Source organism: Syngnathus floridae, chromosome 7 (assembly GCF_059516105.1).
Source record: "Syngnathus floridae isolate MCC-2025c chromosome 7, RoL_Sflo_1.0, whole genome shotgun sequence".
NCBI lineage: Eukaryota > Metazoa > Chordata > Actinopteri > Syngnathiformes > Syngnathidae > Syngnathus > Syngnathus floridae.
This window is the reverse complement of record NC_142419.1, coordinates 16,362,056-16,377,576: the sequence shown is the minus strand read 5'-3', so window position 1 is coordinate 16,377,576 and position 15,521 is coordinate 16,362,056. Positions and strand designations below refer to the sequence as shown.

Here is a 15,521-nt window from a genome sequence, read left to right as displayed (position 1 = left end):
CACATTAAACTCGCAGCTGAAAGGACACACTAAGAAAATGAACAGTTCAAATGTATTTTATTCATAACAAAATCAACCATGAACAGTGGGCATTTTACAACAGTTCCTGAGTTTTTACACAAATCATGAACATTAAAAAAAAAAAAAAAAGTTTGAAACAGCACTGGACAGTAATGACTGTACTGTTAAATCACCATTTTGAACAGTTTATTGCCTTATTTACAATAAGGTACTGGGGGAAAACATTTGCGCATTTATGTAGAATGTTGATGCAAAACTGGACAATATGTCCAATATCTACAACCCAAAAAGTAGTAACACACAGAAGGTCACTTATACACAAACAGCACTCTAAATGTCAAACGTTGCCACTTTTTAATAGTAAATACTGAATTTGCAGCAAAGTGGGATATATATAGTGTTCAATTCCACTGGGTAACTTGGACATATAATGTTGTCAGTCGTAACTACTGTATGCTCAGGGCAGATAAATTGTGCCTCACGTTATTTGATATCCTCCGTTTTTAATCTGCTTATTTATTGCCTGTACAACTACACAAATACCTTTCAACTCTTGGCCACTTGGAAGAAGACAAAAAAAAGTTTTTCACATGACACAGGACTTCCGCAAAAAAAAAAAAATCAGTCTATAAAAAAAACATTAGAAAAGCGAATTTGTTCCAAAACCTGTGATGGAATGTTACTCCCAACACATCCCTCGCCAACACTTTGATCATTCGGCTAAATGTCACAGCTTGGAAGTGAATGAATGACTTTACTGTCTAGTAGAAATATTCAGGAAATAAAAAAATAAACTCTACAAGTGCGAGGTGGACAATGGAAGGATTACCGGAGAGTTCCATAATATAAAATCTGTCAACGCTATAAAAAACATGAACTAGTGCCACAAAACCATATTGAACATTACTTTGGCAACTTGGTTTGATTTTGATGTGCATCCGAGAACAGAGTGTGCCATGTTACAGCTCAAACTTAACCACCAGTGCCGTTGATGTAACTTCCTCGTAGGCTCAGATGATGAAAGATGACTTGTGGCGGAAATGTCCCTGGGGGAAAAAAAAAAAAATTGTATTGAAAAATACATTTGATCTAAAATCCCTCCTCTCCCTCCAGCAAAATTTTGTACCTCATCCGCATCGCCGTAGTCGACACCATCATTCTGCGCCGGCCAACTGAATCTGTCGTAAACGATGACACTTTAAATGCATGTCTTGTCAACGCTGGTGTAAATACATTGCTGTGAGACACTCACTCGTTTTCATTTTGGCCTTTTTTAGAGGAGAAGGCGCGGGAAAGGCAATGCCAGATGCAGCCGATCACAAAAATGACCGCTACCACGCCGCCAACAGACTTGAGGGCGATATCGAGGACGTCGACATCATCTGTGGAAAAGGTACAGACATTTTTATCTTATTACACATCCCAATATACAATCAATTAATTTGGTAGGATTGTTTCAAACTCCCAAAGACGTATTATAAAGTAATTTACCACAGCTGTTAATTTAGGGCTTAAATTTTAGGCCAACTGTGACGTAAGCCTCACATGACGGTCCTGGTTTAATAAATATGTTAAGCACTACGTCATAACTCATATAAATGTGTTCCTTTAGGTAATATGTCATCATACATTTTGTATGGCTCTGAGAATACGTCATAAAATTCAAAATAGACCTTGCAGGTGTACCTAATGAAGTGTCCAGTGAATATAGCCCAGCAAATCTTTTGCGTGAGACAAATAGAAATGTATTCTTCATCCGTTGCTTCTAATTCCGATCAATCCCTTTCGCATTTTATGCTATCCACGTTCTCAACGTTTTCCTCATCGTTGTCAAAAGTGTCAATCACACGTCACTCACAGACGTCCATCCACTGGGAGGGACACTGGGCGTGGCCTGCGTCATTCTTGGCCTGGCAGTAGTACTCCCCCGCGTCCTCCTTCCTCACCCTGCGGAATTTCTAAGGGGAAATGTCAAGTCGGTCGAGTGACACTCGGCAGCATAAAAATTCCTCGCATGCGCTGTTTACATCCGAAGACAAACCAATACCGGCAGATTTTGTTGATATGCTGAACAGACAAAAACGTGCTAACTAAGGGTCGGGGGGGTTATCATACCAGGCTTCCGGTGTCGGTATTGATGGTGTACGTGGCGTTGATAAACTTGGGGGTGTTCTTGGGGTCTTGGGGAAGCTCCTCGTTGTTTTGGAACCAGCGGTAGACGGGTGCCGGGAAACCTTCGTTCTCCAGACAACGGAGCTCGGTCGACGTGCCCACCGTGACCGCCTCGGGGACGCTGCATCGGGGCACCACGGGCTTCACTGCGAACAATATGCAATTAATTTGTCCACAAGACGGACAGCTGAAAATCTTTTTACAATGTTTATAAAAATTGGGAGACGGGAAACTTCAGGTGGCAGAAAGCAAGTGAGCGACCTGAACTGAAACAATGGCAAAAAGTTGGCTGTGTTTAGGATTGCGCAAGCAGATGTAGCCTTAAGGTTTTTTTTTTAATTTACTGTACTTCCCAAAAGAAAGTTAACACAGCAAAAACTGAGGAAGATAAATCGAGTAGATGTCGTAAATCGCTGTACAGAGAACATCCCAAGACTGCTTTTGGGCTGAGTGTAACCACTTGGGCTGAAAGCCCCGGAAACAAAGCCCTTTGTCATTAGAGACATTTTGTCATAAGTCTGGAGTTGTCTTTGAGTAATTTAAGAGTTACCGTTTCTAGCAGTTCACATCTTTTCAATGAAGCTTAAATCATGCCTGTTGACTTGGTGAGGTCTGGAGAAGTTGCTAAGTGTTAAGTCAGCTAACAAAAAAAAAATTATTCGCTTGTTTCATTTCGCACACCTCTCACGGCAAGACTAATGAGAATCTCGTCAAAGTCTCTCTGGTCGTCGATGGCGGCCACCTCGCAGCGGTACTCGGCCGTATCCGCGCGGGTGGCGTTAAAGATCAGAATGTTGGCCGGCTCTCTGAGCTGCGCCCTGTTCTCCAAGTCGCCTTTTGAGAGGAAAGAAAAGAAGAAAAAAAAACACTTTACAATGGCTGATTGAAAGGCACAGCACGACTCGGGTCAGGTCGCCAACGGAATTCCAAGTCGAGCTCTCCTAGCGCGCCGTTCATTTACCCGCTATCTTCCTCTGGAAGTAAACATAGCTCGGGATGCCGTTCCTAATCTTCTTCCACTCAATCCTCGGGTTGTTGGTGGAGATGGACTCTATTAAGCAGGTCAGCTCGACGGCTGCGGAAAGTAAAACGGCGGGTTGGAAAAAAGCGCCATGCAAATTAAGACCGGGAAAGAAAAGCTACTTTTGCGAAAATAGGTTGCGGCAACTTACGCTCAAACTCATTTGCCCACACGATCTTGTCGGTGGTTCGGAGGATTACCGCGAGCGATGATGGGATGTGGCCTGTGGAAAGATGGAAGAAGCAAAAAAAAAAAAAAAAAACACTTAATGCTGAGTCACCCTGATGGAGTTTTCATTAGCACACATCAGCTGGGCAACTCGCTTTATATAAACAACGGATTATCACGACACACACACACGAGCTCTCCGCAAAGAGAAGCATTAAATGCTTCCTATTTCTATCCGAAAAGATTAACCCAAAACCGAAAGATGCATAGCATCGCATCCGCCTCGTCGCTTTATGGCGCTTAATTGGATTATAATGCAAGCGGCGCCGGGTCACGAGAGAGGAAGCTCCTAAAGTTCGCTTGCCGCTCATAAAAAAACATAACGATACGGGACCGGGACGTAAATATTCCGGCGCTGACCGACTTTTATTGTTTTGGCTTTTCTCCAGAACGCAGGCGGAGGTTAGGAGTGCTGACTTTGAGCTTTACGGGTACATTCATTTGTCAATTTATTAGGTATGGACAACGGAGGCACTGGCGGGCACAATGGTGGCGCTCCATCAAAATGCGGTCACCTTATTTAGCCTTCGGGAGAGGAGCGAAGCTTTAGGAATTGCCTCTTAGTACGACGCGGGATGCAATTTCATAAACATACCATGCCTAGGACAACAAAGATGGCCGATCGATGCGGCCGCAATGTTTTACGCGACCTTGAGGTCTGACTTGGCCCTAGTCTTCTTCACCAGCCGCAGAAAGCGTAACGTGCGGTCAATAGTTAATGGGAAGAAAGCTAGAAGATGTCAGAACATGAAATGAGAACACTTCAGACCAGAGCATTGTCATAACCATTACGTAGCGTTGACTCGACAAACCCAAGCATCGCTTACTAAATAATAGATGATACTTTTTTTTTTTTTTTACTTTAAGCTTTCCGTGCAGGTAAAGACCTTCATGTTTAAAATGTATGCAGATCGTTAACCATAAACAAAAATTGTGGGCGCCGCAAAAAGCAGACGTGCAAATTACTTAACCGTGCTTAAATGTGCTGCATATTTAATCATCATTCTTGTTTGGCCTGAGGCACACAGAGGCATACAGTTACTCTTAAGGTTCGAGCACGCTTTTGCTTGAGTGGACTCCTCAAAGCAATCGGTGTTATTTAAGTAAATGCCAATTTTGTTTTAAATGCTTTAGCATCAAAATTAGAGTAGGAGGAAAAGGTGAATCCACAAATGATGCTATATATATCCAACATGGTCATTTTTGTGAGAATATTTAGAATAGATTATTATTATTACAATTGTTACAATTAAAATTGAATTTCAGAACTACTTCTCAGTTTCCATCGTTGTTAGAAATAAAATTGTAAAATCATAACTTGTCACAATAAGATTTTTTGCGAAATTTGTCATTTTTAAAAATTAAATCGTGCTTCTTTATCCTCGTACTTTGCTTTTGTAAAATTGCAACATTTTGGTGGCAAAGGTTTTCTCATGAAACATGTAAGAGTATATATAAAATATGAGAATCCATTTGCACAATTCTTTTCATCACGTCGAAAGTCACTTTTTTCGTAAAACTATATATATGCTTTTGGATGAGCGGGAATTGGAACCACAGTGACCCACAATTGCGAGTCCTTCAAAATTAGCCGTGGCGAATGTTTTCACCATCTGCTAAATCTGTGTCGTGTTTGTGTTGATTCTCATGTAAGTTAATAGCAGTTTACACACGGGACTCGACAACCCCCCTGCTGGGTCATAAAGGGGGATGCGCACTCCCACTGGGGACTGGATAAAAGGCAGCAAAATGGAGGCTCAAATGAAGACAAATAAAAGCATGGCACATCTCCTTTCCTTGTTCCCCTGCAGCTTTCTGACTAATTTAGAGGTCTTTATTCAAAGCAGCCTGCTACCCACACGACATCACTTCCCTCGCCTCTGAGCAGGAGGCCGCTAACATACACACACACACACATAAAACACAGCTCCTGCCCCAACATCAAGTCGTATCAACGTGTCGCCGTGCGCAAATGAGACGTGACGTCCAGGTCTCGGCTTCTGTCTTCCCTCTGACTTTTCCCACCCGGAACACGATTTGGGGGGGTAGGCGGGCTATTTTTACTCCAGCTGTGACTGGACATCCCGAGAGACACAAGGCGAGCTCGTCCAACAAAACAATCCCCCCCTCCTCGCAACTTGTGGATTATCCCTTAACAGCTTCGATAGGCCAGAGGTGTAGCATTATGGTTTAGCGGTCAAGCGGCGATAAAGACATGAGAGGTTGTTGTCCCCCCCCTCGTACCCCCCCCCCCCCACCCCCAGTGAGGCGCTTTCACAAGGTTGAGAAAAAAAAGCATGACATCGTTCACAACGACGCAATTGTGTTATTCTAAACATATGGAACACGTTTATTCAATGACATCAACAAAACGTGCTTGATGTCGCCAGGGAGGCTAACAGGTCACTTTTGTTGAGAGCCTGCGAAAGAGTCAAATTTAATTATTAATAAATGACGAGAACATTGATTTTTATCCTCCGCAACCCAGTCGGAATGCAACAACGAGCGTTAAAATATTTTTTAAAAATTAAAAAGAAATTGTATATATATTATGTTGTGATGTAATAAGAATTTCATTATTTATATAATATTGTGAGGATTAAATTAATTATTTTTATTATTAATTAATAATGAAATTCTATTTTTACAAGAATTAAGTTATGTTGTAATTTTACAAGAATAAAGTGTTTTTTTGCAAATTAATTTTTCCAAAATTAAAGTCATGATATTATGAGAATAGGGTCAATGTTACAAGAGAAAAAAATTATAATAATATGAAAAAAGGGTGTTAATGTCAAATATTAACAACATAAAAATTGTAATATCAAAACAATTGAATCCTCGTGCCCTATTTTAGTGGACAGGATGTAAAAACGGACACATCGTTAATAAAAATAAAATAAAAAATCTTGCCTGAGTCACATGTGTGGCTGACAAGATATAGTCAAAGGCCTGCCCCCAATCTAGTGACTGTCAAATATTTTCACGATTTTATTGAGGTTGCCACCCAAAGCAAAATGTAGGCCGTGGGAAACTACGAGACAATGCGAGATTAAATACTGACAGGAGAATAAAAGCATGCAAGCCACAATGGTGTCTGTGTGACACAATGCAGGTCAGCACCAAGACAATATGAGCAAATGACAACAATAATCTAACACGTCTTAATCCAAACCTTTTCTGCGACGTGGAGGAACGTGCACTCCAATAGTCACGTCCCGCAATCCTCTTACGCGCCAAAATATGAACGTGGCTATAAAAAGCGCCTTTCCCAGACATTCCAGCGCAGCCTCGCCAAACACGCTGCTAGCGAGCGGACCGTTGGGATCCACTTTGTCAAAACAACCGGCGCAGTTTAGACCATGAGGACGTTGTCAGAAGTTCTTGAGGGGGATGAGAAAGGAAGTGTTACCCAACCACTTCTATTCCACACCGACGCAATACTCACTCTTCAAACAATGAAGTCACTCTTAGGGAGTAAATAACTTTTGTTTTATCCTCAACGGGGAATGACTTCACAATTAAGAAACCTTTATTGTTCCCACAGGGATCATTTGTATCGATATTTCTGCCGCCCGAGAACCATAATTTCCAAAAGCGGTTGAATCGATGCAGTAGAAGAAGAAAGGAATCATGCACTATGTTCTTGTCAGCAGTGTTACAAAAAAAACGTAAAAAAGTAAACTAACGTTATACTTACTCTTTGAGTAAACACAGTGATTTTTTTAAAGTAACAATCTGCTTCTGATAGCAGGGAAGTAAGTCGACAGTGTCCACTCCCACAACGGCGCAAACGCCCATTTGTAACTGGTCTCCTTTTACGAAAATACCAAAAAAAAACGGAACATTCTTACAAAAAATTCTCAAAACGTCCCATGTGTTTCGAAAATTGCACACGTTGCCCCGAACGAGTTAACCGCAAAAATTCATCGGCTAAAACTACTTGATGGGTGCGAGAGGGGAGTCATCGGCAGCGTCGCAAGTAGTCTCATAAATGCAACTCTACCTGTCAGCGCGTTGATTCACACTTAGGTCAGGAGTTCAAGCCTTACGGATGCAATCTAGCGTTTATAGACGCCAGCCAACACACCCGCCGGCATGCACTCAGCAAGGTGACCGCACACACACGCAAGCACGACACATCATCCCAACACCGGCCGCATCCATCAGCCCGACTGGTTGTTCGTGGCGGGGTTGATGAGACGTCACCACCTGCCGTCTATGCATCATTAGTCAGCTGATGGCCGCAACGCTACATTAGCGCGTACAAGAAAAAAAAACATGCCAACAATACACGTTCATTTTGAAATGTGTAAATACCTCCATGAAATAGTCCAGCCGGCCAGTTGAAATTAAAAAACGAATAAACATGCCAATTTTAGGGGGGGGGGTCATTGCATTTCACGCACTTGATCGCGAGACATAATTATTGGATGATCTATTAATTATTATTGTAGTGCTGAGCGATATTCATGCAGTTTTGTAACGTAAAATGAAGAATAACATCCGATATGACGAATATAACCGCTTTAAGATACTTTGGTTGAAAGTTGCAACACGTTAACGAATTGTGCTGATCTGTCAATACATTTAATGTTCGTGATTAGATTTCGACTTTAATTAATCACGTCGTACTTTTATGGATATAATTGCTCTAAATGTGAATGTGTATGACTTCGTTATTTATTTAATTTACTTGCTCTCGTCGTGTAAGATTTCCGCGTACAAGTCCAATTAAAATCAATTAAATAAAATAAAACCAGCAGCAAAGCTTTCATTTCAACCGACCGAGGCAACAACATACAATACTGCATAGGTATTATATTCCCGTATAGATTTTCTTGCATCGGCACATTAGATTCTTCAGGTGCCTCTTCTCGCTGTTGTGCCACATTCCGTATTAGAGTCGAACAAAAAGCAGCTCGTCTCAAGCAAGCCCCTCGCTCACACGTTCGCAGCCATTATTTACAATAGTAGTGAAGTGAAACAGAATGGACGCTCTACTTACACATGAGGGCACACACGACAAGACAAAGTGATGCCGCACATAAAGCAGATGTTGTCCTGCTGCTTTCCGCTCCCGCGACCGACATCTGACAACGTCACGTGTAATATTCACAACGCCAATACTATTAGACTACGAGCATATGCGCGGTGGAGAGATCACGGTCTTACCGAGGTTGGTGCACAGCACACAACACGCTATCAGTCGCACAATCGCCATCTTGCAGCGTCTCATTTGTCGTTCGCGGCAGCGCACACGCTCGCCACCTCGCAGAAGGTACGAGGAGGATGGGGGGCACACTGAAAGAGAGAAAGGGAGAGCGACAGACAGGACTGGTGGATGTTGCCATCGACCAGTTTCCATAGCTACACTTTGAAATCCAAAAGCCCTGTGTGTTGTCTTGCAGGCTCCAAACACCTGCTGAAGTCAGTCTGGTTTTTTTTTTTTAATTCCGAAGTAAAATGTCATTGAGGTAATATTCTCACTTAAGCATCATAAAAATCGGCCCACACTTTTGTGGATTATTCAAAAAAACAACAACAATAACACACAAGCAATGAATGAGACCTTCAAAGGACTTTATAGCAAGTCAAATTAAAAGGGGCGATTTAAGGTTTAATTGAATGCCCACTTCACGCTTAAAAATAATGTTTTATAAAATGTCAAAATTAATGTAACAAAACCAAACCGTTGTGACATTTACCATTTACACAGAAAGCAGCAATCAATAAAAGGAAATAAACGTGCCTGTAAGATCAAGGTGAGGGCGAAGTCAAAGTCAAATTGCGCACAAGGGCATAGGGGCGGAAGATGGACAGGAAATGCATGTTCATCACTTTTGACTATGTGCTTGAAGACCACAGCATTTATAACCACGGAAAGACCAATCAATAAGTCAAAAATACAAGTGAGCTTGCACCTAAAACGATGAAATACATTATTTTCCCTAAATCTGCATGTGCTGATTTTTAATTATATTCCACATATGTGTAAGATGCATTCAATTATTGCATCAAAATGATTGCATCTGATTTTTGACATGAATTGCGCGCTCCATCGTGCTTACTCAAATGAGTGTATACTTGTCATTGACCAGTAGATGGCGGTATAAACTAAGACTTTACTATTGCTGCGGCATATGCTGCCTGCTTTGGCTGAACAATATTAAACAATGCACAAATGCAATATTCTTTGCCGTCTCCTGATACTGGCTCCATAAGAGCTCAGCATTTTCTTCCAAAAATCATTCAAATATCTATTATTAATCACACTACAATCTTAAATATAAAAACTAAACCTAGTCAAGGACTCGGCAGTCAAACCTGAACTCCTAACGTGGACTCCAAACTAACTTTTATTCTCTTTGAATCTGATTATGGTGAAGTAACAGTCTGGACTGAGCTCTGACACGCCATCATTTGCAGCGTCTTATTTGTCGTTTGCAGCTGCACACATGCTCGCCACCTCGCAGAAGGTACAGCGAGGATGGAGAGGGAGGTGGAACTAGTGGATGTGGTTTCCATAGCGACCATTGTACACGTTAAACCCTGTGCACGGTCTCGCAGGCAACAAACACCTGCCAAAGACAGTAGAGGATAGTCAAAATATTCTCACTTTAGCAACTTTGACAAAAGCGTCCATATTTTTCCCCCTAAAAAAAAACAACAAAAATAGGAATAGTCACTTTAAAAACTTCTACAAGTTGAAATACGTGAAACCAGAAACTCAAGCTTGAATCTTTGATTAATCGACTTGAAAAACTGAATTTGTATCAAATAAATCGTGGTTATCTAAATGAGTTTTTTACTTGTCAATGACCAGTAGGAGGCAGTACAAACCCGGGCTTTACTGTTCTGCCCGCTTTGTCTCCATCCATCCATTTTCTATCGCTTAACCGGAGTCGGCTTCAGTCGGGAAGCTCAGACTTCCCTCTCTCTAGCCCGCGGGTCAGGTCAAGATAGTTTGTGTTGCCCTTTGGAAAGTTGCTATTTCTGCCTCCTATTCTGGAAGCTCCTACGAGTTGGGTAAAAAAAAAAAAAAAAAAAAAAAAAAATCCAAATTTGATTTCTCTCAAATGACTTCCATCACAAAGTAGCAACGTGATATTAAACCGAAGTACGAGAGTTGTGAATTTGCAGGCATTGCGCGTGTGGTGCAATTAGCACTGTGTTAAAAATAGATTTGCGCAAGAAAAAAAAAAACCTGAAAGACTTAATGACTTCCTTTTAAACATGGCTGCTTGTCATCCCCCTCATTGCTGCCTTTTTGCTTTAATTTTACTTTGATTGGACTCGTTCTGCGGTGGTAGTGATGCATGTGACACACCTGTAGAGGCATGGGTGTAAGTAACCATGGCAACAGCGCCTAACAATGTCACACCAAAAAGTCTTTTCATTGAAAAAAAAGGGTCACTTGAAGTCTCTGTGGGGTGTATTTCTCTTCCATTTCTAAAACATGAATAATAGATTGTAGTGACGTATTTTGTTTGTTCAATGGGAAAAAGTGTTTGTCTCACTTAACTTCACGTCATTTTTAAGTTACGTAACACATAATTCCAAAATGATTTCTCGGGACTCCCCTTGTCGCCCAAAATCCGTAAGATTTTATGGCTTCATCTAAAACTAATAGTTTGGTTGCGTAAGAGATTATGTTATATTTTCTCTGGCAGGAAAATCTGACTCCATCACAAAAAAAATAAATAAAAATTGCCTCGTGAGGCAAATGCCTGTGACGTCACGTGCGTTTCGCCATGGAAACGTATCTCGTCAGAGTTGTTGTGTCAGCACCTCAGTAACTTCGGGTGGGAGGGGTGGAACGGGAAGTGTGTGTAGATCATTCTTACAGTGCAGAGGAGGGACAAAGCTCGCTACCTGTGCAGATGCCCACAAACAATTCCTGAAGCTTGTAGAAGAGGATCAATATTATGATCACATTATACCATACGAAAGCTTAAATAAAATTACTCACGGGCATATACAGTATTTTATATCTTCTGCGAACAATAGCTATTACTGTAGTCACTTAGTTGTGAAAGTCTTCTTTGTCTTGTATTATTCTGCCCTCTAGTGGCTAACGTATGCGCACCAGAAAAAGCAAAGAACTGCCAGTTGCCCATCCCTGCGCTATTGAAAATGGACAGAATTAACCTTGTAGGATACAAACTCCACGTAGGAAGGCCTGAGTTGAGCATGGAACCTAGAACCGAGTTGTGAGGTAGATATGCTCATCCATAGTCTCCCATGCATGCTGGCTTTATAATGTACAACATACTGTATATTGCACATGCAGAATACAGCCTGTGATGGTTTCCTGGCTGGTGCAAAGCGGCGTCTTCTGGAGGTGAAATCATCGCAGCCCTGTGTGTGCACATGCATGCAGAAACAGGCATCCATTGAAGGGGATAGGCGAGGGGAGGGGTGAGGAGAGGTGTGTGTAGCGTAGTAGTGGAGTTGCTGTCTTATCAGGGCTAACCATGTGTAGTGGAGGGAAGCTGCTGCATCCTCATGCTTTATTTCTGTCGCCACACCCATGCGTCACACACACTTGCAATCACGTCATACCATCAACACTGAAAGGCGTGGATTGTACACATGTAGATGATTTTTATTGATTTTTTATTTTTATTCTTGCTTTTTTTTTAGGTCGAAATATGTCCGACATGTCCCTCTGTCAGTGCGCATGATTCTGCGGCTCTGCTACTACTCTACTACGGGCACGCTCCAACTCACCTTGAATGAAGCGCACGGCAGGCTCAGCCAATCCTCGCGCGGGAGGCCCGACCGATAGCCAATCAGGTGAGAGAAAAGGGGCGGGATTTGCAAGAGGGTGCGAAGGGAGGGCGCTCGCGAGGAGGAGGATGGCTTTTGCGCTTCCTCCCACTCCGGGGCTCTCCGCTCAGGCGCTCGTAAAGGGAGAGAGAGAAGGAGGGGAGAGGGGGGGGGCAAAGGAAAAAAAAAATCTGCTCCGTGTGTGGCGAGACGAGCGCGGCGGCGGCGGTGCAGGTGCTGTGTCTCATCGGGGATGCGGATGGAAGGACGGGGGAGGGAAGAAGGGACGAAGGGAGGCGAGCGCGCCGGGGAGACGACACCGGATACGAGAAGTCGCTAAAAAAAAAAAAAGGAGGAGAGAGAAGAGCTTGATAAGGAGGCGCAAGGTCGAATATGAGCCATCGTGGTCGAACGAACGGGGCACTTGGCGTGGCGATAGCTGGCTGGCAATAGTACTATGATTTGGTATGTGGCCACTCTTATAGCAAGTGTATTCAGCACCAGAGGAACGGCCGCTCAAGGTGAGTCAAGTGCAATATAATAGCTCCCGTTGCATTTTTGCACACCATCTGTGCGTGCGTCCGTGCGTGTGCTGCTGCAGCTCGAGACATGCGTGGCATTTTTTTTTTTTCCTTGCACGAGATTCGCTCCTAAAAAGGCTTACACACGCGCGCACACGCGCTCAACACACACAATGGATTACTCTGAGCGCGATTGATCATGCTTCATTCAGTGTGTAGAAAGCATGCATGTAGGATCATAGCACGACAGGTCGGTCCCATGCTCCTATGAGAGAGAGGGGTGTGACCGTCTGAACCCCTCCAAGGATGGAGCAAGTAGCTAAATAATGCAGCACATGTCAGATAAACGTACTACAAGACCCTGCAATTTGTACTATGGGAGGATGTCGTGGGAGCGATTGTCCAGTTGCGCATCATCAAATGGCCAAATTATCTTTTTTTTTTTTTTTTTTCAGTGTGGGGTCCTAGTCGTACTCCATGTGCATTGACAGATGCACTCACTTAACCTTGCTTTCCCATTCATGTCCAGACGAGGGAGACACGGGCCAAGCTGTTGCCTGGTAACTGATCCCAGTGACTCCCTCCCGCCCCCACGTCCACGCATACCCATCCCAGTTAAAAGTGCTCTGCTAGCACACGTCTGGCGTGAAGTCTGAGAGAAAGTGGGGTGTTAAAGCGTGGCTGCGTGTGTGAGTTTGTGAGAGGGTGCTTGGTTTTGCTGCAGTGAAGGTGACAGACTGGAGGATTTTCTCAAAAAGCCACCAGAGCTTTCGAGACGCTCAACTGCAGAGTTCCAGACGTTTATTTGAAGGCGGCGTTCATAAGCGGCATGCCGGAAAGTCAAAATTATTGTTCATTCTTTAGCTCCTATTTTTGCTTGAACAAAGGCAAGCACATTAGGAAAGATTCTATCAAATGTGAGGCAAAGCATTAAGATACCCCCCCTCCCCCTGACGTAAACCTTGAGGGCCAAAAAGTGGAGCTTATGCGACAAGTCGAATCGCAGATTCATGTCATCTGTAAATCAAAGCTGCCAAGACAGTAAATAGGTCAAGTTTAGATGAGATTATAATTTTTCTGCTATGTGGCTGACTGATGAGATGGAGCCAAAACATGGTCAGTGAAATCAGTCAAGTAAGATCTGAATGGCAAGAAGTGTTGCGTGTTAACATGAACGTCCCGACGTGGTTTGTTGTGCAAACTGGCAAACGATACCCTGGATAAGCCTCGGGACAAGTCAACTGCTGAGCATCTGCGCCTTTTTTTTTTTTTTCTGTTTCGCACGCTTTAAGTATGCAACATGCAGATCTGTCCATTGGAAGAGTTAGCTCAAGCTAACAAACAATGCAGGTAATGCTAATAAATTGATTTTATTCTGCGATACAGCGCCGCAAAAATACCACAGAAGTTGCTTAATACATTCATTTATTATTATTTCCTGCCAAGTAAGCGGGTTGGGAGTGAGGTTGGAGAGCATATGGTCTGTGAGACTGGAGGTCACTTCAACAAAGTCAACGGTAATTTGGCAACCAATCAAGGTGAAGCAGGAGCCACTGTAAGCGGTAATTAAGTGACACTGGCAGAGCGTTGCTGTTTGAAGGCGACTATTTTCAGCTTTTGCGTTCCTGCTTGACAGCATGCAGAGATCTTGTGAAACGCGACTTGGCGATAGGTTAAAAAAAATATTTGGGTAGGTGGCGAGACTGTCAGTCACATTGTCAAAGGCATCTCGGGAGATTTGAGATTGTGCCTCAGATAGATCGATCGCTCTGACTTTTGTTATTTCTGTCTGGGACATTGTGTGAGTCTGGATTTAGAGTGCTGATGCTTTTATTTCGGACGATACTGATCAGTACATGTTCTTAAAACAAAATCTTTCCGACTTCAATTTGTTTGGCATACTTTGCAGTATGAGCAACTGCCATCTAGTGGCGAATGGTGAGATTACATCTTAAAACTACTACAGATTCTAAGAATTATTTTTCAGTATTTTTTTTATATATTGAGTATTTTACCACCTCCTGTGGCATTTTCCTTCAGAAATCTACAATGAATATTTTAATAACTTTTTTTTAAATATAATTATTTGGGATTACATTTTAAAAAAACATTTTGAATTGTCTTTTCCTCATAAATTTTATTTTGCTTTTTTATTCATTTTGTTAATTAATCAAAGAGAGCCAGTTGCCCATCCCTGCACAAGCTCGTGTATTTAAATATATTGATGTTACATTGGTTGCTATTGCATGAAGATAACATCATATGAAAACAGTGAGTGCCCATCTAATGTTGTGCAATCTACGGTCTGCTGACCCACTCTCGTGGCTAGCAACGGATGCAAGGTCACACACATTAACTCCACTCATAAGATTACCTTCACTCTGTGCTTCACTACTACAAGGAACAGCGTTGCTTTGGCGGTGTCCGATTTCCTTTATCTGTGCAGCACACCGGCAGGGCTGATGCGAAGCGTACGAGAGCCGAGATGTCAATTTCCACTCGCATTATTCCACTTTTGCCTCGTTTGAACTTTTAAAATCATCATCAGCTAGATTTGACACACCCCCTCGGCCCCTCCCCTCTGCATCCATCATATGTTCTCACAATTTTTGAGCCTTGCACCTCCATCAGAAAAAAAACCCGGAAAAAACATGATAGCCACTTCTGTAAAAAAAGGATTTGAATCGGAAAATCGAACGAAATCAAAAATTGAATCGTCTTTTATTGAGATGTCATCTCATAGCAAAAACTTTTCAAGCAACTTACTTTTCAGCTTCCCCTCAGAG

General features: G+C 42.6%; 2 protein-coding genes across 7 annotated transcripts in view; one reads left to right on the top strand and one right to left on the bottom strand.

Annotated features, from left to right (window-relative positions):
- Positions 1-40: 40 nt before the first annotated feature.
- Positions 41-8,825, bottom strand: jam3a (junctional adhesion molecule 3a). 2 transcript variants are annotated; one of them, XM_088380644.1, is made up of 9 exons: positions 8,618-8,825; positions 3,366-3,437; positions 3,155-3,268; positions 2,875-3,027; positions 2,137-2,339; positions 1,880-1,979; positions 1,274-1,403; positions 1,148-1,199; positions 41-1,067 (listed from the first exon to the last, which is right to left on the bottom strand). In XM_088380644.1, the coding sequence occupies exons 1-9, from the start codon at positions 8,808-8,810 to the stop codon at positions 1,032-1,034; spliced, it is 1,053 nt and encodes a 350-aa protein (XP_088236770.1). In that variant the 5' UTR covers positions 8,811-8,825; the 3' UTR covers positions 41-1,031. The 2 variants fall into 2 exon arrangements, with proteins under 2 accessions (XP_088236770.1, XP_088236769.1); XM_088380643.1 differs by lacking the exon at positions 8,618-8,825 and adding an exon at positions 8,451-8,579.
- igsf9ba (immunoglobulin superfamily, member 9Ba) overlaps positions 1,281-15,521 on the top strand; it is a 40,945-nt gene continuing 26,704 nt past the window's right edge. For 4 of the 5 annotated variants that reach the window (XR_015859408.1, XM_088380640.1, XM_088380638.1 and 1 more), the window contains exon 1: positions 12,409-12,735. Coding sequence is in view for 4 of the 5 variants with exons in the window: in XM_088380640.1 (XP_088236766.1) it covers positions 12,672-12,735 (64 nt within the window). In the remaining variant the exon portion in view is untranslated. Of the gene's footprint in view, positions 1,415-12,088; positions 12,242-12,408; positions 12,736-15,521 lie in introns of those variants that run through there. The other variant, XM_088380639.1, reaches the window with a different exon arrangement.